Source organism: Mesoplodon mirus, assembly GCF_964341445.2.
Source record: "Mesoplodon mirus genome assembly, chromosome: 3".
In the NCBI taxonomy this organism is placed as follows: domain Eukaryota; kingdom Metazoa; phylum Chordata; class Mammalia; order Artiodactyla; family Ziphiidae; genus Mesoplodon; species Mesoplodon mirus.
In genome coordinates, this window is record NC_138978.1 from 18,111,159 (window position 1) to 18,138,416 (window position 27,258).

Genomic DNA, 27,258 nt, shown 5'->3' on the forward strand with positions numbered 1-27,258 from the left:
GCGGAGACAAGGAGGATCAGGAAAGAGAGAGCAGTTTTGTCCAATGCTGTACAGAGATCAAAAAGCGTCCACTTTATTTGGCAATAGGTTACTTTTCTTTTTTTAAATATTTATTTACTTATTTAGGCTGCGCCGGGTCTTAGTTGCTGCACGCGGGATCTTCCTTGCTGCATGAGGGATCTTTCCTTTTTAGTTGTTGCAGGAGGACTCTTAGTTGCGGCATGCACGTGGGATCTATTTCCCCGGCCAGGGATCGAACCCCGCCCCCTGCAATGGAAGCGCGTCGTCTTACTCACTGGACCACCAGGGAAGTCCCCGCAATAGATGACGTTTGCCAGAGCAATTTCTGTGTTAGTGGTGAAGGCGGGAGTTCCACTGCAATAAATGAGTGAATGAGGGAGGAGAAAAAGCCAAGATGAGTAAATGAATGAATAAATTCAGCGCTGTGCCCTCACTTGCCCTGGGAATTTCCAAGGCCAACGTCGGGAGTTGGGTGTTGTGGAAGGACCTTCCAGACAGGGCTCTGGGTGCCGCCCAGGAAACCTGTCCGCCTCGCAACCCTTAGGTAGGCGCGGCTCCAAGGTCAGGGTCACCTCTGGCCTCCTGGCAACCCGTCACCTTGACGACCAACTGAAAAAAACCGGAAAGTACGGAAGCTGTCAGATCATCTCGCGATATCTGGCGGGCCGTCGTCGGCCTTCCGGGCCTGGGAACGGAGGCGGCTCTCGCGAGACTTGCCTGGGGTTTGAGCGCGGGGCCCGACGGTCCGGAAAGCTGGAACTGCGGGTGGGAACATGTCGGATTCAGAGCTCGGCAGGAAGTGGGACCGGTGCTTGGCAGATGCCGTCGTGAAGATAGGTAAGGGGTTCCTCGTCTCCGGCAGGCCCCACCCGGAGCCGATAAGTTGGCTCAAGGCTCCGCTGACCCGGAGGGCGGAGGAGAAGTCCCGTGAGAGGTCTGGCCGTTCGGCCTGTTCCAGCCCCTCAGGCCAGGGAGAGCTGCCCGGGCCCGGGCGGGAGGTCACTACGGCGGCTGGGGACGCGGGCTCCAGGAGCCTGGGCGGCTGCCCGAGGTGGGAGGGGTGGAGATGCAGCCCCGAGGAGGTGGGGGTCGTGTTGGCAGGTGGCAGGAGAGTTGGGGAGCTCTGCGAGTTGAAGCAGTATGCAGGGCGCAACCTTGGGCTGGAGGCTGGAAATTCTCCTCCCTCGTGTCACATCTCTCGCACGGGGCGTGCAGCTTGGCCTGGAGGCCACATTCCTCCTGTGCTGAATCAAAAGTGCCCTCTAAGAAGGTCATCGGGAGCATTTTATAGATACTGTCAGGCTTTAACGTGAGTTGTTGTCATTCGCGACTTGTAACCTGGTTTATAGGCATCAGAGTAGTCTGGGGTCTGAAATCTGAGACATAGTGATGGTGATCTGGAATAAGAATTGCCTTGGAAAGTAAGATAGTGATTGGTAACTTTTCAGCCCTTAGTGTAACTCGGTGTAGCCTTTTAACATGTGCTCAGGGACGACACAAAAATTATGAAGTCACTGCTTGGAGGGGAGAGGGAAAGAGGGAAACTCACTAAGTGCCAGACTCTGTGCTTGGTGTGCAACTTAATACATTATTTAATACAAGTCATGAAATTGAGAGTCAAGTGAAGGGATTTGCCCAGGGCCTAATCAATGGCAAAGTTAGGAATTTAACCCAGGTTTTCTGGCTTCAAGTACCATACTTTTCTTTGGTACTACTTTTTATTATCTAATTTTGATATTTTTGTATGGAAATCTTAACAAAGTATTTAAGAGGATTTAGGATTGTGCCCTTGAATGAAAATATTGGAAAAGAAATAAAATTATAAGGTCCTTGAGAGCAGGGATGTTTTCTGGTTCATTCACTGCTGTATCCTCAGCTCCCAGAAGAGTGCTTAATAAAAAACGTTGAGAATGAATCAGTAAATGAAGTAATTTATCACAGCTACCCCTTCATCCTCGAATTCACCACTTATCGGCTGTGTGATTTCGGGCAAGTTATCTAACCTCTCTGTGCCTGCTTACTCATTTGTAAATTGGCAATAATATTGCTATCTCACAGAGTTGTTTTGAGGATTAAATGAGTGAGTTTATATAGAGGCTTCCTTAACTATGAAATGGTGATAAAGAGATAGATTTACCTAAAAGGATTATGAAGACTGAAGGACAGAAAAGTACACAAGATACTTGCACAATGCCTGGCACTTACTATATATTCAGTAAATGGTGGTAGTAATAATTGTTGATATTGATACTGTGCCACTGCTGATCACCTGAGGCAGCAAGTAGTGTGTGTCATTCATGAGTGGGACATTGGTGGGGCATACACAGGTGGAATAATTAAATGAAGCATGGTGATATATGATTACAGATAAAAACCAAAATAAGTTATTCAGACTTTCTGCTGTAGAGCTATTATTATAAATCAAGTAAATGGAGTGGTGGGTTGGGGGAAATGGGCCTTTCGTAGAGCTTTGGATAATGACTTGGACTTGGATAGTCAGGGAGAGTGGAAGAACTTGAGCAGAGGCTGGTTGAACTTTTATGGTGGAGGAATTGAAGCACGGAGAGGTTAAGTGGCTAGAAGTGGAGGAGCTGGGGTTAGAACCCAGGCATTCTAATTTCAGCACGCCCCTACTCCCTAAACAAGGCTGGTTTGGGTGGAGTCAGAATTGTGAATTACCTTGGAGAGATTCTACTTTATCTTGAAGGCTTTTGAGTTGGCTTTGTCTTTTTCACATGCATTCTGCATATTCAGCACCTCTGTCTTAAAAATCTATTACTTTCTGCTCCCAGGACTCAGTACGTTGAGGCTAGTAGGGAATCATGAGTTGGTTTTAAGTAACAAATATGTACTGAGCTATGGGCCAGTCAGTGGGCAGATAGTGAAAGAGAAGGCATTTCAGTGCCCTCAACAGGGAACTTATGTGATGTAAATGGAATTTTGGTATGATTGTCCTGGTGGTGGTTTTTTTGTTGTTTTTTTGGTTTTTTTGCGGTACGCGGGCCTCTCACTGTTGTGGCCTCTCCCGCTGCGGAGCACAGGCTCTGGACGCGCATGCTCAGCGGCCATGGCTCACGGGACCAGCCGCTCCGCGGCACGTGGGATCTTCCTGGATCGGGGCACGAACCCGTGTCCCCTGCATCGGCAGGCAGACTCTCAACCACTGCGCCACCAGGGAAGCCCCTGGCAGTGTTTTATATAGAACAAATCAGGAATAGAGGAGGCTGACAGCACTGTGAATGTGAAGTGATCAAAGTCTGAACTGTTAGACCAGAAGGGAATGGGTCTACTTGAGAAACTTCAAACTTTTTCCCTCATTTATAAAAAGGAGATAATAATACCCACCTCCTGGGCCAGCACAGTGCCAAGTACGTAGTAGGAACTCAGTAAATGCTGTTTTCTTTATCTTCTTTCCAACTGGGTTAACTTTGCCTCGTTTCATTTCTTATAAAGATGACTCCAAGGTTAGAACTTGGTTAAGTGGTGATGTCATTGATCAGAATTTGGAAGTAAAGCAGGAGGGGTGCATGTACACCTCATTATACTAAGTCACATAGTAACTGATCATGTGAGATGGCAGGAGAGAGACTGTAGTGAGAAAAAAGCTCATAATTTTGATTGTTTTTCTGCTTACATGGTTGAATTTGTTTGAGAATGATAATGAGGTTGAGAAGAAGTTTTTAATTTTGAGGGAGAAGCTGAGTTCAGATTTTTTTTTTTTTTGCGGCACGCGGGCCTCTCACTGTTGTCGCCTCTCCCGCTGCGGAGCACAGGCTCCGGACGCGCAGGCTCAGCGGCCATGGCTCACGGGCCCAGCCGCTCCGCGGCATGTGGGATCCTCCTGAACCGGGGCACGAACCCTCGTCCCCTGCATCGGCAGGCGGACTCTCAACGACTGCGCCACCAGGGAAGCACTGAGTTCAGATTTTGAGGGGGTTGTCCCTGAAGTAATGGACGTAGAGAAAGGGCATATGAGAAATGAAGCATAGGAGTGTAATTTTGGGGGACTTTCGTCTAAGAGGCATTTGAGACTATGGAATGAACACTTTTTTTTTTGGCTGCCTTAGGTCTTAGTTGCGGCATGCAGGATCTTTCATTGTAGCACGCGGGCTTCTATCTAGTTGTGGCGCATGGGCTCTAGAGTCTGCAGGCTTAGTTGCCCCGTGGCATGTGGGATCTTAGTTACCCGACCAGGGATTGAACCTGCATCCCTTGCATTGGAAGGCAGATTCTAAACCACTGGATCACCAGGGAAGTCCCTGGAATGAACAGTCTTCTGTAGTGAGTGTGTTAGTTCCTATTCCTATAGGCAGTGAGGTTATAGAACTGTTTAGAAGTTATAGAACTCTTCAGAAGTTATAGAGGTTATAGAACTCTTTAGAAGCAAGCTTCTTTGGCTGCTTGCTTTTCTAGTACTTCAAAATGGAGATGGAGACTCAGGAACGGCAGCCTGCCATAATAAGATAGAGGTTTTGTAGAAGATGTAGGCAGGGAAGAAGGGCCAAGGCAAGCTTTCAGCTGCATGTTGATAATTTTTTTGTTGTTGTTGTTCTTCAACCTACTAGATAATTTCATATTCTCTGGCTTCAGAGAGACTGAAGGGAGGTCAAGGTGAATGGACAGCTCCCTTGGTGAGCACTTCTCTGTTTGGCACCTTATAACTAAGTGTTTTCATTCTTTTCCCACCGATTTGCTGAAAAATGACTATTTTAATCGTTCGTGTTTAGTCTAGATGTTGTACAGCTGAGTTAAAGAGCCCTCATAAGCATGTACTTTAGGCACAAGTTGTTTTCAAAATTGTTCTTCAAGGATTTACTCTGAAGCTTGAGTAATGTTCTCGTATGATTTTGTCCTATAGGAAGAGCTACATTTATTTATAAATACCACCCCTCCTTTCCTATCATAGGGAAAGCAGTTTTATTTCCCCCATATTCTGGTTTTAAAATATCTATTTATTTGTGTATAATAGGAGTATGTGGGATAGAAGATTTCTAGTATGGTTTGACCTGGTGCATTGAGCTCATTGACTCAAAGAAACAAAACAAAACACACGCCTCTCTGTAATAGGCACAACAGGCCATTGTTTGTTAAACATGTTTCTCTCTTCTTTCACTTCTTGTTCCTTTCTTTTCCTTTCTTCCCCTCAGATTTTTCCTTTCTCCCTAGTTCATCCATAAGGTTTGAGACTGTCTTTAAAAAATAATAACATTGTTAGCATTTAAGAAGTTCCTAGGTGTCCTATTTATTCTCCATCACGTCACTAAATTTTTTAAAAGCTTTTTTAAAAAATTAATTTATTTTATTTTATTTTTGGCTGTGTTGGGTCTTCTTTGCTGTGCGCCGTCTTTCTCTAGTTGCAGCGAGCGGGGGCTACTCTTCGTTGCTGTGCCTGGGCTTCTTGTTGCGGTGGCTTCTCTTTGCGGTGGCTTCTCTTGTTGCGGAGCACAGGCTCTAGGCGTGCGGGCTTCAGTAGTTGTGGCATGCGGGTTCAGTAGTTGTGGCTCGCGGCCTCTAGAGCTCAGGCTCAGTAGTTGTGGCGTATGGGCTTAGCTGTTCCGCGGCATGTGGAATCTTCCCGGACCAGGGCTTGAACCTGTGTCCCCTGCACTGGTAGGCGTTTTTTTGTTTTTGTTTTTTAACACCTTTATTGGAGTATAATTGCTTTACAATGGTGTGTTAGTTCCTGCTGTATCACAAAGTGAATCAGCTATACATATACATATACATACATCCCCATATCTCCTCCCTCTTGCGTCTCTCTCCCACCCTCCCTATCCCACCCCTCTAGGTGGTCACAGAGCACCAAGCTGATCTCCCTGTGCTATGTGGCTGCTTCCCACTAGCTATCTGTTTTACATTTGGTAGTGTATATATGTCCATGCCACTCTCTCACTTCGTCCCAGCTTACCCTTCCCCCTCCCTGTGTCCTCAAGTCCATTCTCTACATCTGCGTCTTTATTCCTATCCTGCCCCTAGGTTCTTCAGAACCTTTTTTTTTTTTTTTTTAGATTCCATATATATGTGTTAGCATACGGTATTTGTTTTTCTCTTTCTGACTTACTTCACTCTGTGTGACAGTCTCTAGGTCCATTCACCTCACTACAAATAACTCAATTTTGTTTCTTTTTATGGCTGAGTAATATTCCATTGTATATATGTGCCACATCTTCTTTATCATTCATCTGTCAATGGACACTTGGTTGCTTCCATGTCCTGGCTATTGTAAATAGTGCTGCAATGAACATTGTGGTACATGACTCTTTTTTTTTTTTTTTTTTTTTTTTTGCGGTACGCGGGCCTCTCACTGTTGTGGCCTCTCCCGTTGCGGAGCACAGGCTCTGGACGCACAGGCTCCGGGGCCATGGTTCACGGGCCCAGCCACTCCGCGGCATGTGGGATCTTCCCGGACCGGGGCACGAACCCGTGTTCCCTGCATCGGCAGGTGGACTCTCAACCACTGCGCCACCAGGGAAGCCCCCATGGCTCTTTGAATTATGGTTTTCTCAGGGTAGATGGCAGGCAGATTTTGAACCACCGTGCCACCAGGGAAGCCCCACTAATTTTTCTTAATAGCTCCTATATCACCATCTGGAATTTGCAGTTTGTTTCTTTACTTGATTGTCCCTCCCTAGAATGTAAACTTCGTGAGAACCAGAGACTGTTTTGTTCACTGTTGACCCCCAGCCCCTGGGATAGAGGATACATACAGTAACTCTTGTTAAATGAATGATATGTGTTGCTGAGAATTTTGTAGACTGTTCTCAGCCTGTATCTGCTACTCAGTGTCTTTGTTAACTGAATGAATTAACATTTAAATTTTAAAAGTCCAAGTAGGGTACATTTCATGTGAATTTCTGCCAGTTCACACTTTGATCATGTGTCCTTGTACTCTTGGAACTTTTACCAACTTTTAATTTCATCTGGGCATGTAAATTATTGTCAGTAATCTTAATAATAAAGTAGTATTAGAAATATTTGGGAGTAGTCAACCAAGAAACATAAACCAGAGAGCACTTTTTTATTTAAACAAGTAGAGCATGATGTTGGTTTAAGTGGTACTGCCAAAGCCTTATTGCAGGAAATTAAAAAGGAGCGAAGAATATTATGTTTTATGAATAGCATGTTCCATTAGTTTATGTGAATGCGTCATTAATGGTTTTTGCTAATTTTATGAATTTATTTTTGTTTTATCAGATTTATTGAATGCTCTGGTTTTCTTTCCCACTCTGCTCAAGGGCTGTGCCATTTATTGATATTTTTCCTTGTACACACTGAGTAGTTAGTCTTGTGTGTACCCACATGAATAAGACACACATTCTTGCTAATGAGAATAGGAGGCATAGTATTGCGCTAACACAGGGGTCTTAATAGTTCTGGGACAGAGCTGATGCGCTCACCTTTGCTTGTCACTCGGACTGGATGGGAGGTTTTATCTATTTTCTGTTTCCCAGGGGAAATAAGATCCTAAGAGATGAGAAAATCAGAGTTTATGAGACTTATGGAGGTCCTTCCCTGCAATTTGAGACTATCTAAGCCCTGCGAGTGTAGGTCATAGAAGCATTGTCATTGCCCTTAGAGTGCTGTTACAACTCACTCTCGAACGCAGAAGGCCTGTGCTGGCAGGCTGTGACCTCATGACCAAGTTGATGTCTGTGTGGCAGAGGCTATGGCCCCAGATTTGCTGGAGGAAGCTTTGAGGAGACTCTCGTTCCAGTACTTTGTGGATTCATTTGGAGGCCTTGGGAATCCTTAATGTGAAAAAACTGTGAAATTGGCTATGTCCCTTCTCCCCCACATTTCACTTCCACTTTGAGACCAGAGTAAGGAATATCTAGTCTTTTTAAAAAATTTTAATTAATTTATTTATTTTTGTCTGTGTTGGGTCTTAGTTGATGTGTGTGGGCTTTAGTTGCGGCGAGTGGGGGCTACTCTTCGTTGTGGTGCACGGTATTCTCATTGCGGTGGCTTCTCTTGTTACAGAGCATGGGCTCCAGGTACACGGGCTTCAGTAGTTGCAGCAGGTGGTCTCAGTATTTGTGGCTTGCGGGCTCTAGAGCGCAGGCTCAGTAGTTATGGCACACGGGCTTAGTTGTTCCGCGGCATGTGGGGTCTTCCTGGACCAGGGCTCGAACCCGTGTCCCCTGCGTTGGCAGGTGGATTCTTAACCACTGCGCCACCAGGGAAGTCCCAGGAATATCTAGTCTTAATAATCCATGTATTGGCCAGAAAATCTAAAAGAGGGGAAAGAGATGTCACGGTTGGGAGAGGGATTGACCAATGCCATGATACTTTCCTGAAAAAGGCTGTCCTTGCAAGCCAGGTGTATTAAGCATAAGGAAAAATGCAAGCCATGGATATTTATAAGCAGCCCCTAGAATGTATTCCATTTAATGGACTGCGGTAGCATTCACATGCCTTTCCTTTTCTTTTGCCTGATTTTTTGCGTTAGAAGTAAATGTACCAATAATTACTTCTCTGTGCCTCAGTTTCCTCAACTATAAAATGGTAGTTGTTTACAAGTGATGATAAAATGAGATAATCTCTGTACAGTGGTTAGTACATTACCTGTACTTGGTAAATACTAGCTGCAGGCATGTGAATGAAGGATAGCAATCATAAGTTAAAATAACACATTTGCTCCTATCACGGCTATTGTAGGTGGTATGGAAGTCCGACAATTGGTAGTCCCGTTTTATATACATAGTAGTAATAATTAATGTATACTTCTCTAAGCAATTTAATACCAGGCATTGTGGAAATCTCGGGGGAGGGGTGCACAGATGAATAGGCACTGGGCCTGCCCTTGAGGGGCTTACCTTTTTGAGGAATGTGAAAAGGAGGTGGAGACTTCAGAATTCCATCTTAGAGAATTCCATCTTAGGTGCTTAGTAGGTGGACCGGGTGGAGGTCTGCATTTCAGGTCTCAGAAACTGTCCAGGCATCATCCCAGAGACTTTGGCTCCTTCAGGGAGTGATGATAATGGCTACCATTTATTGAGCACTTACTATGTGCCAGACACTGTGCTAAGCATGTTACATTATCTCATTTAACCCTCATAGTCTTGAGGGGTATTTTCCCTCAGTATATATATTTTTAATTGTGATAAAATACAAATAACAAAATTTACCATTTTATGGGGGGGATAAGTTAGGAGTTTGAGATTAACATATACACACTACTATATATAAAATAGATGAACAACAAGGACCTACTGTTCAGCACTGGGAACTATATTCAATATCTTGTAATAACCTATAATGGAGAAGAACCTGAAAAAGTTATATATATATATATATATACACACACACACATATACATATATACATAAAACTGAATCACTTTGCTGTATACCCAAAACTCACAGAACACTGTAAATCAACTATATTTCAATAAAACTTTTAAAATTTTAATTTAAATTAAAACGTTTTTAACTTGACCGTCTTACCCGTCTTCAGTTGTACCACTAAGTGGTATTAAATATGTTCAGAGTGCTGTACACTCAGTACCATCGTCTGTCTCCATAACTCTTCACCTTGTAAAACTGAAACTCTGTACCCACTTAACAATAACTCTCTACTCCTGCCCATACCTCCCAGCCCCTGACAACCACCACTCTACTTTCTGTCTCTGTGATTTTGACTACTCTTAAGTACCTCATGTAAGGAGAATCATACAGTATTTGTCTTTTTGAGATTGGCTTATTTCACTTTGTATAATGTCTTCAAGGTTTACTCTATTTATTTATTTAGGCTGTGTTGGGTCTTCCTTGCTGAGCGCGGGCTTTCTCTTGTTGCGGCTGGTGGAGGCTACTCTTTGTTGCGGTGCGCGGGCTTCTCATTGCAGTGGCTTCTCTTGTTGTGGAGCACGGGCCCTAGGCCTGCGGGCTTCAGTAGTTGTGGCTCGCGGGCTCAGTAGTTGTGGCTCGCAGCCTCTAGAGCGCAGGCTCAGTAGTTGTGGCACATGGGCTTAGTTGCTCTGCGGCATGTGGGACCTTCCCGGACCAGGGCTTGAACCCGTGTCCCCTGCACTGGCACGCGGACTCGTAACCACTGTGCCACAAGGGAAGTCCCATCTCTATATATTCTTGATATTAATCCTTTATCAGATCTGTGATCTGCAAATATTTTCTCCCATGTATGTGGGATACCTTTTTGCTCTGCTGGTATTATCTTTTTTTTTTTTTTTTTTTTTTTTTTGCGGTATGTGGGCCTCTCACTGTTGTGGCCTCTACCATTGCGGAGCACAGGCTCCAGACGCACAGGCTCATCAGCCATGGCTCACGGACCCAGCCGGTCTGCGGCACATGGGATCCTCCCGGACCGGGGCACGAACCCGTGTCCCCTGCATCGGCAGGCGGACTCTCAACCACTGCGCCACCACAGAAGCCCCTACTGGTATTATCTTTTGGTGCACAAAATTAAAAAATTTTTCTGAAGTCTAGTTTGTCAATTTCTTCTTTTGTTGACTGTGCTTTTGGTGTCTGAGCAGCAAAAATCTCGTTTCTCATCTACTCTCATACTGACAGTACTTCTGATGGCAGGTGTGTGGGTTTTCCACACCAAGATATTCTCTGACACCAGCTGGGTGCTCCATTACACAATTCAATTCTGACAGTAACAGGATAGCACAGACCCTATGAGTTAAGGGCTTAGTCCCCTAAGACTCTCACTTCAGATGCCAATCAGAAATCCAGATTGTTACCTGCGCTTCTGACTGACTGGCTATGAATCAGGTTCCCATGATTCCCTCTTAGGGTTCAGTAATTTGTTAGAATGGCTCACAGAGCTCAGGAAAACAGTTTATTTAGTAGATTACCAGTTTATTACCAAGGATACTAAAGAATATGAATGAACAGCCAGATGAAGAGATACATTTGGTGAGGTCCTGAAGGGTCCCAAGCGCAGGAGCTTCTGTTTCTGTGGAGGTGGGGTGCACCTCCCTCCTGGCATGTAGCCCTCTTGGCATGTAGAAGTGTTCACCATCCTGGAAGCTCTCAGAACCCCATACTTTAGGGATTTTTCGAAAGCTTCATCATGAAGGCATGATGAATCATTAACTCAGTCTCCAGCCCCTCTCCCCTTTTTGGAGGATGGCGGATGAGGCTAAAAATTCCAAGCGTGACTTGGTCTTTCTGGTGATCAGCCCTCATCCTGAAGCTATGCAGGAGCCCATCAAGAGTCACCTCATTAGAGTAAAAGTCACGCCTATCACCTAGGAAGTTCTAAGGGATTTAGGAGCTCTCTGCCAGGAACTGGAGGCAGAGACCAATATATGTATTTGTATGATTTCGTATCCAAGAAATCATTGCCAAATCCAATGTGGTGATGTTTTTGCCCTGTGTTTCCTCTTAGAGTCTTATAGTCTTACAGGTTTTTGAGCTGTATTCAGTTAATTTTTTTTTTTTCGGTACGCAGGCCTCTCACTGTTGTGGCCTTTCCTGTTGCAGAGCACAGGCTCCGGACGCGCAGGCTCAGCGGCCATGGCTCATGGGCCCAGCCGCTCCGCGGCATGCGGGACCCTCCCGGCCCGGGGCACGAACCTGCGTCCCCTGCATCGGCAGGCAGACTCTCAACCACTGGGCCACCAGGGAAGCCTTACTCAGTTAATTTTTGTATATGGTGCCAGATAAGGAGAGTCTGATTTCATTTTTTTTGCATGTGGATATCCAGTTTTCCCAGAACCATTTGTTGAAAAGACAGGCCTTTCCCCACTGAATGGTCTTGGCACCCTTGTCAAAAACCATTTGACCATATATGCAAGGGTTTTTTTCTGGGCTGTCTATTCCATTGGTCTATCTGTCTGTCTTTATGCCAGTACTACACTGTTTTTTTTTTGACCGTGCTGTGCGGTTTGAGAGATCTTAGTTCCCTGACCAGGGGTTGAACCCGGACCCACGGCAGTGCAAGCTCTGAGTTCTAACCACTGGACCACCAGGGAATTCCCAGTACTACATTGTTTTGATAACTGTAGCTTTGTAGTAAGTTTTGAAATCAGGAAATGTGTCTCTTGGTTTGTTCTTTTTCAAGATTATTTTGGCTATTCAGGGTCCCTTGAGATTCCATATGAACTTTAGGATGGGTTTTCTATTTCTGCAGAAAATATCATAGGATTTTGATAGGGATTGCATCGAATCTGTGGATCACTTTGGATAGTATTGACATCTGGTAGCAAATAATATTCTGTGGTATGGATATACCACATTTGGTTTATCCATTTATCAGTTGATGGACATTTAGGTTGTTTACACTTTTTCGCTATTATGAATAATGCTGCTGTGACCAAGTATACCAGTTTTTATACGGACATATGTTTTCATTTCTCTTGGGTATGTTCCTAGGAGTGGGATTACTAGATTGTATGGCTCTTTGTGTAGCATTGAGAAAAACCATTAAATGTTAAGCTGAAGAGTGACGTGGTTGAATGTCTGATTTCAGAAAGGTCCCTGAAGTATTATGAGAATGAATTGGAAAGGGCCAGAATGAGGGCAAGGGGTGTATTAGTATATTATTGCAAAGTCATGTCATAAGTGAAATGATCAGGTTAGAGGAACCCAGAACTAAGATGGGGGCAGAAGGAGTGGAATGGAGATGGATGTAATGGTGACAGTACAGCAGTTATGTTTACAGAACTTGAAATGTAGGCTCATGAGCAGGAGTTGTCAGGGTGATGTCAAACCTACATAAATGGAGAGCGGAATTACGGTTGACAAGTAGGAGAGGCAGGAGGGGAGCCCAAGTAACATTTTGCAGTTTATTAATTTCTGATATGTCTTGAGATTTGTCACTGGTTATATGCAGCTCTATCAATAGAGATGAAAGTTAATGCTTTGCCATACATTCATCTTCATGAAAAGAAAGGGTTTGGCCTTGTTCCTTCCTTGATAAGAAAGTAGGACAGTAAATGATTTAGCAGCTGACCTACCTTAGAATTAACCAGCAGGTTTTGTGTATTCATCTGCTGATCAATTGCGTATAGCTAAATTGATTGTTTAAGACCATTTTAATGTTAAAAAAATACTATACTGGTCAACTAATCTATAACAAAGGAGGCAAGGATATACAATGGAGAAAAGACAGTCTCTTCAATAAGTGGTCCTGGGAAAACTGGACAGCTACATGTTAAAGAATGAAATTAGAACACTCTAACACCATACACAAAAATAAACTCAAAATGGATTAGAGACCTAAATGTAAAACAGGACACTATAAAACCCTTAGAGAAAAACATAGGAGGAACACTCTTTGACATAAATCACAGCAAGATCTTTTTTGATCCACCTCCTATAGTAATGGAAATAAAAATAAACACAAATGGGACCTAATGAAACTTAAAAGCTTTTGCAAAGCAAAGGAAACTACAAGCAAGGCGAAAAGGCAACCCTCAGAATGGGAGAAAATATTTGCAAACAAATCAACAGACAAAGGGTTAATCTCCAAAATATATAAACAGCTCAAGCAGCTCAATATTAAAAAACAAACAACCCAATCAAAAAATGGGCAGAAGACCTAAATAGACATTTCTCAAAGAAGACATACAGATGGCCAAGAAGCACATGAAAAGCTGCTCAACTGCTCAACATCACTAATTATTAGAGAAATGCAAATAAAAACTACAGTGAGGTATCACCTCACACCAGTTAGAATGGTCATCATCAGAAAATCTACAAACAGCAAATGATGGAGAGGGTGTGGAGAAAAGGGAATCCTCTTGTACTGTTGGTGGGAATGTAAATTGATACAGCCACTATGGAGAACAGTATGGAGGTTCCTTAAAAAACTAAAAATAGAATTACCATATGACCCGGCAATCCCACTACTGGACATATACCCAGAGAAAACCATAATTCAAAAGGACACATGCGGGACTTCCATGGTGGCGCAGTGGTTAAGAATCCGCCTGCCAATGCAGGGGACATAGGTTCGATCCCTGGTCTGGGAAGATCCCACATGCCACGGAACAACTAAGCCCGTGCACCACAACTACTGAGCCCACGTGCCACAACTACTGAAGCCCGTGCACCTAGAGCCCGTGCTCCGCAACAAGAGAAACCACTGCAATGAGAAGCCTGCGCACCGCAACCAAGAGTAGCCCCTGCTCACTGCAACTAGAGAAAGCCCACGTGCAGCAACGAACACCCAATGCAGCCAAAAATAAAAAAACAAAACAAACAAAAAGACACATGTACCCCAATGTTCATTGCAGCACTATTTACAATAGCCAGGTCATGGAAGCAACCTAAATGCCCATCGACAGATGAATGGATAAAGATGTGGTACATATATACAATGGAATGTTACTCAACCCTAAAGAGGAATGAAATTGGGTCATTTGTAGAGGTGTGGATGGATCTAGAGACTGTCATACAGAGTGAAGTAAGTCAGAAAGAGAAAAACAGATATCGTATATTAACGCATATATGTGGAACCTAGAAAAATGGTACAGATGAACCGATTTGCAGGACAGAAATAGAGACACAGATGTAGAGAACAAACGTATGGACACCATGTGGGGAAAGTGGTGGAGGTATGGTGGTGGTGGTGGTATGAATTGGGAGATTGGGATTGACATGTATACACTAATATGTATAAAATAGATAACTAGTAAGAACCTGCTGTATAAAAAATAAAGTAAAATACAAAAATTCAAAAAAATAAACTATACTGAAAGAGGCCATTGAATAGTCATGGAAAAAGAAAGCAAATTACTGTTTTTCTTTAAGTATCAGTTCATCTCATAAATGTGGGTTACCGCAAAGTATTGGTGGCTTACCAAAAAGTGCCTTTTGGTAGCCTGTGTTTGCAAACTGATACCTCTCCATTTCATGGAGTGATATCAATTAGGCTAAACTAAAATACTTCAAAGGTTTTTGGTTGTTTATAGGTTTGGGTTTCAAATTAGTACATGTTAATTGTTGAATTAGTAGCCGTATTTTGTTTGTTATATGTATTTATAAACAATGTTTGGGAGCAGAAATCCTTTTTCCATTTGTGGCAGCAATATGACTAATGGAACATTGTGATCTTCCTAGAGGAGAATTTTCTGTTAGTATTGTAGAATAATGTAATTAGGTACTATGTGGAACTTGAAAACATAGTTAAATTTCTGTTTTGGCTGTGGTTTTATGCTTTCCTAAAATGTGGCCTGAAACAGTTTATTAGTAAATATGCTGAATTACTTTTTCTGGCAAGTGCATTTCAGTGTTGAATCCAAGGGAAAATACAAATATTTACTTATAAAAGTCGTTTGGTGTGGTAATATTTTTACCACGGCCATTGACCCACTAGTGAAATGTTAGGGCATTGCTAGATTGGATCCTGTTTATTTAAAGGCCAAGAGAGGGAAAGAGAGAGGAAGTTAACATTAATTGAATACCTGTTATGTGCCACCGTATTTGGCACACTAATATATTATCCCTTTTCTACTCTCCGAGCAATTCAGTGAGGAAGTTTATATTATCTCCTTTTCAGCAAGAAAAACAATGCTCAAAGATACTTGTAGAAACTGAGAAGTTCACTTAAAAATCCACATGAAAATGTAAACAATCCAGAACAAAGTGATTTTTTTTTTTTTTGGCTGTGCCCTGAGGCATGCAGGATCTTAGTTCCCCAACCAGGGATCAAACCCTTGCCCCCTGCAGTGGAAGCGCAGAGTCTTAACCACTGAACTGCCAGGGAAGTCCCCAAAGCGATTTTTTAAAAGAAAAACAAAGATGGAAGACTAACATTACCTGATTTCAAGACTTACTGTAAAGCTTCAGTAAACAAGACAGTGTGGTGTTGGAGAAGGGTACCACGTATAAATCGGTGAGATTGGCTAGTGTCTAGAAATAAACCCATAAATATATTGTCAATTCATTTTTGACAAAGATGCCAAAGCAATTTAATGGGGAAAGGAAAATCTTTTCAAGAAATTGTGCTAGAATAACTGGGTATCCATAGAAAAAAAATGAACCTCATTATCATACATAAAAATTAACTTGAAGAATCACAGACATGTAAAAGCTAAAACTAAATATTTCTAAAAGAAAGCATAGGATAAATCTTTGTGACCTTGAGTTCAAAAAGATTCCTTAAAAAAAAAAGATTTCTTAGGTCACAGAAAACAAAATCACAAAGAAAAAAATTGATATGCTGGATTTGATCAAAATTTAAAACTTGCTCTTTGAAAGACACCATTAAGAGAACAAAAAAAGGCAAGCCACAGAATGGGAGAGAGTATTTGCAATACATATATCTGATAAAGGACTTGTTTCCAGAATAAAGAATTTTAAAATTTCATCATAAGAAGACAGTCCATCTAAGAAAATTGGTAAAGTGTTTGAAAAGATTCTTTGCAAAAGAAGTTATACTAATGGCAAATAAGAACATGAAAAGATGTTAACATCAATGGGCGTTGGGGAAATGCAAATTAAAATCATAATGAGATCCCCCTATACACCCATTAAAATAGCTTAAAAGACTGACAACATTAAAGGTTTTCTAGGATGTGGAGCAACTGGAATTCTTGTACACTGTTGTTGGGAAAATATAATGGCACAATCATTTTGTAAAACTGGTACTTTCTTATAAAGTTAAACATACCATCTATTCATTCTACTCCTGGGTATTTATTTACTCAGGAGAAATGAAAACATGTTCACAGAAAGTCTTATATATATGTCCTTGAAAGGTGTCCTTGATAATCATAAAGTGAGAAAAGCAAATTTTAGAACATCATGTGTGATAAACGATCCTACTTATATAAATGGAATGATAAACAATAAACTTTATCCAAATTACTTCTTGGAATGATCATGATGATTGGTGGGGAGGATCATTCACTTTGCTCTTTTTATGATGTGAGGAAATAAATGTGAGAACAATTTCTGTTCAAAAGATTATTTACTGAGTTCATTTGTTTCCTACAGTTGAGGACTATGAATAATCTTTAAATAAATATGTTAAGTCTAGTTTTGTTATTTAATAGGTTAGTTTAAATAAGCTTTTCACTAACTTTGAAATTACACTGGTACCTATAAATGAAGTTTCTCATTGATTGACAGGTTAATGGGATTTGCTCTTGGTGTGGACGTGATGTCCCATTGTTGCTTTCCTTGTTTGGCCCCAGTTGAATAACTTCCATGAATACATAGACTTACAGAATGATAGATTATTAGAGCTGGAAGGAACCTTAGGGATTCATTTGGTCTAGTGGTTTTTAAATGTCTTCCAAAGTACCCTAGTGGTTGCCACTGGCGGAGGGGGGCTAGGTACAGAGCAGAAAGGGAAGGCTGAGCAAGTGGATTTCTAGTCAGGCTTTCAGCCCAGTCCCCTCCCCCTGCCCGAACAGAGCAACTCTACTTTGATCTGTTGTATTTATATATTTTCTGCATAAGATTTTATTTGGAAAAATAATTTGAATGCTTTTGGGGGAAAAAAGGCTGATAACAGTGATTTCAACCCTTTCATTTAACAGATTGGAAAAATGATGTCTGGAGAATTTGAGATGTGTTTCCCAGAGTCTGTTCATATAGAGTGATTTGTTTGGAACCTGTTTCTTTCTGTTCTGGATATTGGACAGATTTGTCCACGAGACTGCTGCTTTACAACTCCTCCTGGATTTACCCGGTCACTGGGGTCCCACACACTTGGGGCGCGCACACACACACACACACTCTCTCTCTCTCTCTCTCTCTCTCTCTCTCTCTCTCTCTCTCTCTCTCTCTCCATTCTCCTACCACTGACCAGTCAGTAACGTAGTTTGGATCTCGGTTTAAGATAACATTTCTATTGCATGTGTTTGCTTCCTATTTCAGCTAGAGACCATTTCTAACTGAGAAATGGCTATCTAGAATAATATAACTTATATGTTACAACAGACAGGGGAGTTTATTTATCATGTTTTCAAAATGTGGTCTATAGAGCCCTAGAGTTTGTGGGGCCCGTCTGGGGACAAGTACAGGGTTCAGGAGGGTAGGACCTGGATGCTACTTGGACTCCTCAAATAGCAGCTTAGTTTTATCTTTTGAATGTACTGGGCTTTCACAGAAGATTTCTCTGGAAGAAAGGCTTTCTGCTTTGAAAGAAAGAAGAGGAAGAAGGAAGGGAATTGTGTCCAGCCTCTCACTGTAAGGGTGAGGAAACTGAGGGCCTGCAGTGTTAATCTCCTTCAGCTGGAAAAGCAGTGTGTGGGACATGGAAAGAAGAGTCGGCTGTGGGAATTCCCTGGTGGTCTAGTGGTTGGGACTCGGCGCTTTCACTCCTGTGGCCCGGGTTCATTCCCTGGTCGTGTACCATTTGGCACGGTGCAGCCAAAAAAGAAAGAGTGGGCCTTGAGCCGAGTGAGCTTGGGACAGTCTTTGGCTTCTTTGAGCCTCAGTTTCCTCTTCTGTAAATTTGGGATGCTAATCCCTACATGGTTTTTTTTTTTTTTTTTTTTTCTTCTTCGGTATGCGGGCCTCTCACTGTTGTGGCCTCTTCCGTTGCAGAGCACAGGCTCCGGAAGTGCAGGCTCAGCGGCCACGGCTCACGGGCCCAGCCACTCTGCGGCATGTGGGATCTTCCCGGACTGGGGCACGAACCCCTGTCCCCTGCATCGGCAGGCAGACTTTCAACCACTGTGCCACCGGGGAAGCCCCCTATGTGGTTTTGATGAAGCCCAGGATTAGATAATAACCTAATGGTTGTGAAAGTATTTTATAAACTGTAAACCCCTAGACTGGGGGGGTGAAGTACCCCCTCACCCCCAGGGACATTTGGCAATGTTTGGTGCCATGTATGGTTGCCATACTGGGGGATGGGGGAGTGGGGGTACTGACATCTGGTGGGTCGTGGACAGGGATGCCGCTAAAACGACAGCACCCACGACAAAGGAGTACCAGCCCCAAATGTCAGCAGTCAAGGTTGAGAAATCCTGCCCATGACAAATGTAACTTCTCTAGACTTCTCATTCTTTACGACTCCCCTGCCACAGCCCTGCCAGACTACACTCACCCAACACAGGGTCGAATATTCATACATATAGTACATCTGTACACACAGACTCTTTCAGCAACAAACATAATGGGAAATGAAGTGGAGAAAAAAAGAAAAAGGAACAAACAGGATAATTAGAATGACTTTAAAAAAAAAAAAATTTGGCCACACCACATGGCTTCTGGGATCCTAGTCCCTGACCAGAGATTGAACCTGCACCCTCAGCAGTGAAATCGCAGAGTCCTAACCACTGGACCTCCAGGGAAGTCCCTAGAATGACTTTAAAGAAAGCATAGCTTATAATTTTTAGGTCTTTTTTTTTTTTTGACTAAATACATACTTGTAAAAAAAAAAAAGAACTGTATTACTTAAAGTGAAAGTCCATTGGAATCTAGATAATGATTATTAACAACTTAACTTGTCATTTTAAAAAGAAGTGGAGAAAGTGAATTTGAAATGCTTTTTATTTATTTATTTTTAATTAATTAATTAATTTATTTATGGCTGCATTGGGTCTTAGTTGGGGCACTTGGGATCTTTCATTGTGGCGTGAGGGCTTCTCTCTAGTTTTGTGGCACGGGCTCCAGAGCATGTGGGCTCTGTAGTTGCGGCACGTGGGCTCTCTAGTTGTGGCACATAGGCTCTCTAGTTGTGGCGTGTGAGCTTAGTTGCCCTGCGGCATGTGGGATCTTAGTTTCCTGAGCAGGGATTGAACCCGCGTCCCCTGCATTGGAAGGCGGATTCTTAACCACTGGACCACCAGGGAAGTCCCTGAAATGCTTTTTAGAAAGCATGATAGGAACAAGAAATAAAGGATAAAGAGGTGTGCTCACTTCTGCAGCACATATGCTAAAAAAAAATTGGAAAGTTACAGAGAAGGTTAGCATGGCCCCCGAGCAAGGATGACACAAATTCGTGAAGCATTCCATATTTAAAAAAAGGGGGGGGGTTTAGAATAACATTTTGGAAGAATATGGGATATGAAAATATGGTCAATATTAATGGAGGATGGGGAGCCGTTTACAAAAATGGTACAAGTGAGATGTGTCTGGGAGAGAGGGCAGATGGGGGGGCAGATCGCAGTGTGGCCCAGGTGCTTGTTTAAACTAATGGAGACCCACGACCAAGTTGCTTCAGTTGTGTATATCTTCAGGTAGAATTTGATTAATAGTTAACAGTGTATATGGGAGGAATTGAAATCCATTGCTTTTACTTCCGTTTTCTTTATCCAACCTAAACCTGCATTAGAATGCTTAGGATAATTTGTAATTATTATAACACTCTGACATAATTGTTGACGGATTTGTAGACCTACTTTATTTTGACAAATGTTAGAAACAAATGTTTCTGATTGTTTGTCAGAACCTGTACATATAAACTACTCAGAATTCCTTTTTCATAGATTTTAAATGATTAACTGAAGCAAATGATTTGAGCAACATAATTCACTTTTTACTAGGAAGGTAGTCCTAAGAAAGCTGCTAGTGTCTTGGCATCATTTCAGATGACTACATTGAAGTCCATGAGTTGTAGGAATTATTTTTTTAACCATTTCAGCATAAGCCTGTATGTGAGCTTATAATATCCCCCTCTGATTAGAAGCAAAAATACAGTATATTACTGCTCTAATCTTATGTTGTCTTGACATTAGTATAAATGCTACTAATCTTGTGTTTTCCCAGAAGAGATTGGCTGTGACCATTGAAAAAATCACTTATTTCCCCTTGTTCCAACTGCAACTTGAAGTTCATTTTATTTCAGCGCATAGCTTATCTTTTGGAAGACTTTTTTTTTCTTAACTCAGTGTATGAAAACTAAATTTTTGGTTTCTCAATGTATGCAAGTCCAGTGATTTGGAGAGGTTTATTTATGGGGCTTTGTAGAGCACTTATGCCTTTAAGAAAGACTGTAGGCTTCCCTGGTGGCACAGTGATTAAGAATCCGCCTGCCAGTGCAGGGGACATGGGTTTGAGTCCTGGTCCAGGAAGATCCCACATGCCACGGAGCAACTAAGCCCGTGAGCCACAACTACTGAGCCTGCGCTCTAGAGCCCGTGCTCTAGAGCCCGCGAGCCACAGCTACTGAAGCCCACACGCTTAGAGCCTGTGCTCCACAACAAGAGAAGCCACTGCAATGAGAAGCCTGCTCACTGCAACGAAGAGTAGCCCCTGCTCGCTGCAACTAGAGAAAGCCCGCGCACAGCAATAAATAAGTGAATGAATGAATGAATGAATGAATGAATAAATAAATAAATAATTTTAAACAAAAGAAGAAAGAATGACTGTAGAATACTACTGTAGTAGAAAGTCAGCTGGGTGCTGTTTCCTAAACCTCATAGTCTTGGGCACCTTATGAGAGCCAGATTTTTAAGAAGACATTTAAATTAAATTAATTAATTAAAAATTTTTATTTATTTTATTTAATTTTGGCTGTGCTGGGTCTTTGTTGCTGCGTGCAGGCTTTCTCTAGTTGTAGCGAGCGGGGGCTACTCTTCGTTGCGGTGCATGGGCTTCTCATTGCGGTGGCTTCTCTGGTTGCGGAGCACGGGCTCCCGGTGCGTGGGCTTCAATAGTTGTGGCTCTCAGGCTCAGTAGTTGTAGCTCACGGGCTCTAGAGTGCAGGCTCTTTAGTTGTGGTGCACAGGCTTAGTTGTTGTGCGGCATGTGGGATCTTCCTGGACCGTGGCTTGAACCCGTTTCCCCTCCATTGGCAGGTGGATTCTTAACCACGGCACCACCAAGGAAGCCTGAGAGCCAGATTTGAACAGCAAAGAAAAAGTTGCTTGCTCACGGAGGTCCCCGAAATTCAGGCAAGCCATTCCCACACTTTTGTGAATGCTGGTCTGGGATAGTCACCATTTGCACCAACACTACCTTAATTGCAAAACCATTGGTATATTTTTAAAATATTGGACCCCCTTTTCCATCTCTGCATCTCTGTCCATGACTATATCTTTACCTAAGCATCCCTTATCTAAGAATCATCATAAAGTGTGGTCACTCCCACTCCTCAGAAATTCCTAATCCCTGGTCAGAGTTGTGCTTTAACCTGTCCTGCTTACCTTTAGTACCGTCTCTCATTTCTGCTAGGCATGGAGTACACAAAGGCGGGGGGTGGGGGGAGTGTGGTGTTGAGGAGAGACCAAAGTATTTAGGGTCACATTTTTCAGTCAGATAGCAGAGAAGGGAGAATCAGAAGTCTGGACCTAGCTCCCACCTGGCCTACTGCAATGGCTTTCTCCTAACTGGTGTCTCCATCTTGGATGGAGCCTTCTTCAAATCTGTCCGCACTGCTGTGAGTCGGCTGTTGTAAAGTACACATCTGATATGTTGTTTCCCTGCTTAATTTCTGCCACTGCTTCCCTACTGCTTGTAATAGAGGCCAAGATCCTTAGTTTGCCATAGGAGACTGTCTGGCTTTATCTCCCACCGCACACTCAGTAATTTAGTGACCGGGAGCTCCTCGAAGTGCGGTTCTTTCGTCCCCTTCTCTCCTGCCGCCTTCTCTAACCCTCCAAGATGGTTGGCGTGCCCTTCTCAGTGCCTCTAGCACATCCTGTTTCTGTCATTGTTCCTTGTACTTCGAGTTTCTAATTATCAGTAGGCTCTCACACTAAATAATGAACTCACTGAGTGCAGGACCTTATTTCCTGGGGCCTAGCATAGTGCTGGGCACACAGTGGGTGCTCAGTTTGTGTAATGAAGGAAATGCCCACACATAGTGTTGGCTAGGATGAATTTTGGAAGGTATTTAGTTTCCTTTGGTAAGTCAGGTTGATTATAATAACTTTGTATATCTGTGAGGAGGCCACACTGGTGGCAGGGTTAACATGGTGACCAAAGACGAGGCCTCTGGAGTCAGACTGCCTGGGTTCAAATCCCAGACATGTGACCTGAGGCAAGCTACTTAACCGTTCTGTGTCTCAGTTTCTTGGTCTATAAAATGGGGCTAATAAGAGAAGTTTATTGTGAAGATGTAATGAGGTAATTTAATCCTGAAGCAATTAGTGCTTAGCAAATGCTCTTCACTTTATGTGATGTTATTTGGTGTTCATGAAAACATTGTAGATGTTGCATTTTTATAAATCAAGTTATAGTTTAGATTTGTTAAGGGAATTTGGTATTAAAAGGTTATTTGATGACTTTTAAATAGCACCAATGTTTGTTTGTTTATTTATTTATTTATTTATGGCTGCGTTGGGTCTTTGTTGCTGCGTGAGGGCTTTCTCTAGTTGTGGCAAGCGGGGGCTGCTCTTCGTTGTGGTGCGCAGGCTTCTCATTGCAGTGGCCTCTCTTGTTGCGGAGCACGGGCCCTAGGTGTGTGGGCTCAGTAGTTGTGGCTCGCAGGCTCTAGAGCGCAGGCTCAGTAGTTGTTGCACACGGGCTTAGTTGCTCTGCGGCATTGGGGTCTTCCCAGACCAGGGCTCGAACCTGTGTCCCCTGCATTGGGAGGCGGATTCTTAACCACTGTGCCACCAGGGAAGCCCCAGCACCAATGTTTTTATAATTATCCAGGTAGAAGTTCTCAGCATTTTCTTCCCCACTGCACGCCCCCCAAAACCCCAGATACACATACACACACTTAATCAGTTCTTAAGTCCTGTAAATTCTGCCAGCAAAATGTCTCTTCTTTTCCAAGTAATCCTACACACCTTAGTCAGATGAATCTTCCTAAAGCACAGCTTCAGTCATGTTATGCCTTTGTAAAAACTCTTCAGGGAAGCCTCTGCCTCCTGAATTAAGTGCTATGCAGACTGCTTGGTCCAGCTACTGGTACCTTCAGAGGCCCCCCGTCCCTTTCTAGCCTTGTCTCCTGCTCTCAGAGACACGCCTAGACTGCCCCCGCTCCCATTTCCCTGCACAAGCCCTGCTTCACTGTGGCCGCTGGGTGGGGCACGCCACCCCCCTCCCCAACTCTGGCTGTTAAAAGTCTACCATTTAAGACAACTCAAATGCCACTTCTTTCTTGAAGATTAAAAACAAAAACAAAAACAAAAACTCTGCTAAATATGTGTTCCTACCTTCCTGTCGACCAGCAGAACACTGTCCCTCTTCCGGCACCAAGGATCTGCTTTTGTTCAGTTTTCTGGATACCTGACTTGTTATTCCTTCTTGATCCCAAGCTCCCCAGGGAAGAGACTGTCTTATTTATTTCTGACCCTTGTTGAACCCAGTACTCTTGTCCTTCAGTGCTCAGTAAATATTTGTTCTTGAAATGCTTTTTGTGGCAAAAGAAGGCAATTACAATTACTGTGTGCAATGCACTGTTTTTCCAAGCTTTTTACACATTTTATATTGTTTCATCCTTGCTTTTCCCCAGTCAGGGATAGACAATATTAGTATTCCTATTTTTCTATACGAAGAAACTGACGCCTAGGGGAGGTATATAATTTGTCCAGGGACTGAGACATACCACTAGTAAGTACCTAATCAGTATTCTCAATCACGTTTAACCTATGTTACCCCCAAGTCCACATAACCCTATAACTGAAGTGTAACCACTGGGTAACATTTCCCACTTTTTGAAGAATAAACACTACATACTCAAGTGATGTGCTCCAAGAGGAAAGATATTTATCCCCAGTGCCTTCTACTTAATAACTGCTAATAAATATAGATCAAGTAAATGTATAAGGAAAAGAAACCGTTGGTTCTTGTTTCTCCATTGGTTTTTCATTTGAATCAGGAATAGGCAACAACGTAATAGCTATAATGATGTATACATAGGGTATAATGAATCCCTGATTCTTATATTTACTTTCACAAAGATGAAAATCCAGTTACTGATATTGATGAGGAGGGGCTGGAGGTATTGAGGGGGAAGGGACTTGCTGGAAAATACCAGTTGAATACTGTTCAACTGTCCCTTTTGAACAGTTTGAATTCATTTTATCTCCAGCCAGTGCACAGAGGGAAGTACATCTCAGCTTGACTTGTTGACTGTTTCTCATTGATTCTAAGTCATTTCAGGGTTTTGTTATCACTCTTGATAAGTCAAACATCTGTGGTTTCTGTTTTTTTCTTGAGGGATTGAAGAGTCACATAGTCATAAATTACCCATGCAGAGCGCTACAGTCCAGAAAATCCAGAAGAACACTTTGTGTCATGTAACAATAGACTAGTCTCCCTGCTGCTCTCCTGACCTCTCCCTGAGGGTTTATCTCTGCGGATAGGGAAGAGCCATGATTTTGGAGTCAGACAGCTTGGGTTTGAATTCCCCTTTTTAGTTGTGTGTACTTGGGTAAGTCACTTAACCCCTTTACATTGTTTCCTCTTCTGTAAGACAAGATCATAGTACACCTCATAGGTGGTTCTGTAGATCAAATGAAACAATATATAGAAATGTTAGTACAGTGCCTGCCACTTTATAAATGTTAGTACCTCCAAATCGCCCTCCCCCCCATAAATGTAACACATGGCATCTTTTATTGTGTTTATTGGAACTTAATAATTCTGCATTTTTCAATGTCCCTTTAATAATTAATCTTCAGAGCGTCTTCACATTTTCCTACATACTCTGCCCACATGTGAATTAACTAACTATATTTTAGTAAAATGTGTACAGCCATGTTTCTTTTTTGCATTCTTGGAAAGTTGTACGACTGTCAGAATTCTGAAAGCTAGATTATGTGCTATATGCACTCATTTAAAAGGACCCTTTTTGTGAGTTTGGCTTTTCTTCAAGCAGAGCACACCAGTAATGACTTCCACATTTACCTTCCCTATCTTTACTGCTTTCTGCTGACTGCTTTACTTGTTCTGATCAGAATCCTGGTATTTGATGTCCACCCTAGAAATTCCTACAGATGTTTCAGCCTCTGTCTAGTCCGATAGGCAACAGGAAGGTTAAGGTCTTGTAAAATAGCCACCTTCTTAGTCTATTTCCTACATACCCTGCAGCAATGTTGACTTGTGAGAAGCTGATTAACACAGACCACATTTACCATCTCTGGGCCTTTGGTCTGGCACACTTTCTTGGTTAATTCACATGACTTGGCATTTACACATGGACACCTGGGACAATCTGTCTTTGCCTCAGAGGATTAAGTAACACAGTTTGGAATTGAGTTAAAACTATTTTTTTTCCCCTCATAAATTGGGCCCTGAGCATCTTTCATAAATCAGGAATGTTTCTTGGAAATGTAATTCTCACCAAACTCAGTCCCCAGGGTACTTTTCTATAAAAGCACGTTCTTGTTTGTCTGTCACAACAAATGCATTTGATGATTGTAATAGTGTTGATAGAGACATGATTGAACAGGAAAGCACACCCATTCTAAATAGGCCAGTTTGATACTAATCCATGTTCAAAGCGTAATTATAGCTTTATTAAACACAAGACAACTCTAGGAAAATCTTTATTATATTTTAAAGCAAAATGTTCTAGTTCAGCAGTGAGTCTGAAGGAATCCCCTATTTTTAAAAAAACATGTAGCAAAACCTGTTGTATTTCTATAAACAGTTGCTAATGCCTATGAAATAAAGTCAACTATGCAAAGAATGGGAAGAATAGATTCTGATTTTCAGCTGTGGTTCACCCACAGTGATCCTCCACAAGCCAGGGAGTTGTGTTTTAATAGAGGATTTAACTATTACCTTACAGTTTTGAGGTCTTTTGAGTCTTTTGAGAAAGGTAGCAGAACTTACGACTATTTATTGAAGTCTGTGTCAGACACTGCAGATACCTTTACATGTTCCTAATACAGCAACCCTAGGAGATGGTTTTCACTCTACAGATGAGCACGTTGAGGGCGGGCGAGGTTAAAGCACTGACCTAAGGTCAGAGGGCTGGCTGGTGAGGACGGCCCAGTGGTCTGAACTGGGCCTGTCTCGTGACAGCATCAGTGCTCTTGCCGTCCCACTCAGTGGGAGAGTGGATCTCTCATATTTTGGAAGCTGTATCTTTTCTTTCAGACATTTAAGAATAAAGTTGTTTGGCCCATGGCTCCTAGGATCTTGAAAACTTGCTTGTAATTCCTGTAGTTTCTCATATTCATAAACTGCCAGTTGAATATGCTAGTTAAGTTCTTGCTCATACATCTTGTTACATTATAAAATTAAAATGGAGTTGCTTTGCAATTTTAATTTTTAGATGCAGATGAAAATTTAGCATTGATAGCTACACATTAGACTTATGAATTTAGGAGCTTTGTTTAAAATGTTAACTATAAGCTGGAGTGAGATCTTAATTATATAATCAATTATTGATAAATAAAGTGGGTCTATGGTCTTCTTTCCCCTGTGATCAATCTTTCATAGAAATGTTTTCTAAGTGACTTTCTAA

At 42.4% G+C, this 27,258-nt stretch overlaps 1 protein-coding gene across 1 annotated transcript in view; it reads left to right on the forward strand.

Annotated features, from left to right (window-relative positions):
• Positions 1-725: 725 nt before the first annotated feature.
• The window catches only part of MICOS10 (mitochondrial contact site and cristae organizing system subunit 10), a 34,944-nt gene continuing 8,411 nt past the window's right edge, over positions 726-27,258 (forward strand). Inside the window, exon 1 of the mRNA XM_082613548.1 lies at positions 726-858. Within this exon, the coding sequence (XP_082469674.1) occupies positions 795-858 (64 nt within the window). The 5' untranslated portion in view covers positions 726-794. The remainder of the gene's footprint in view (positions 859-27,258) is intronic.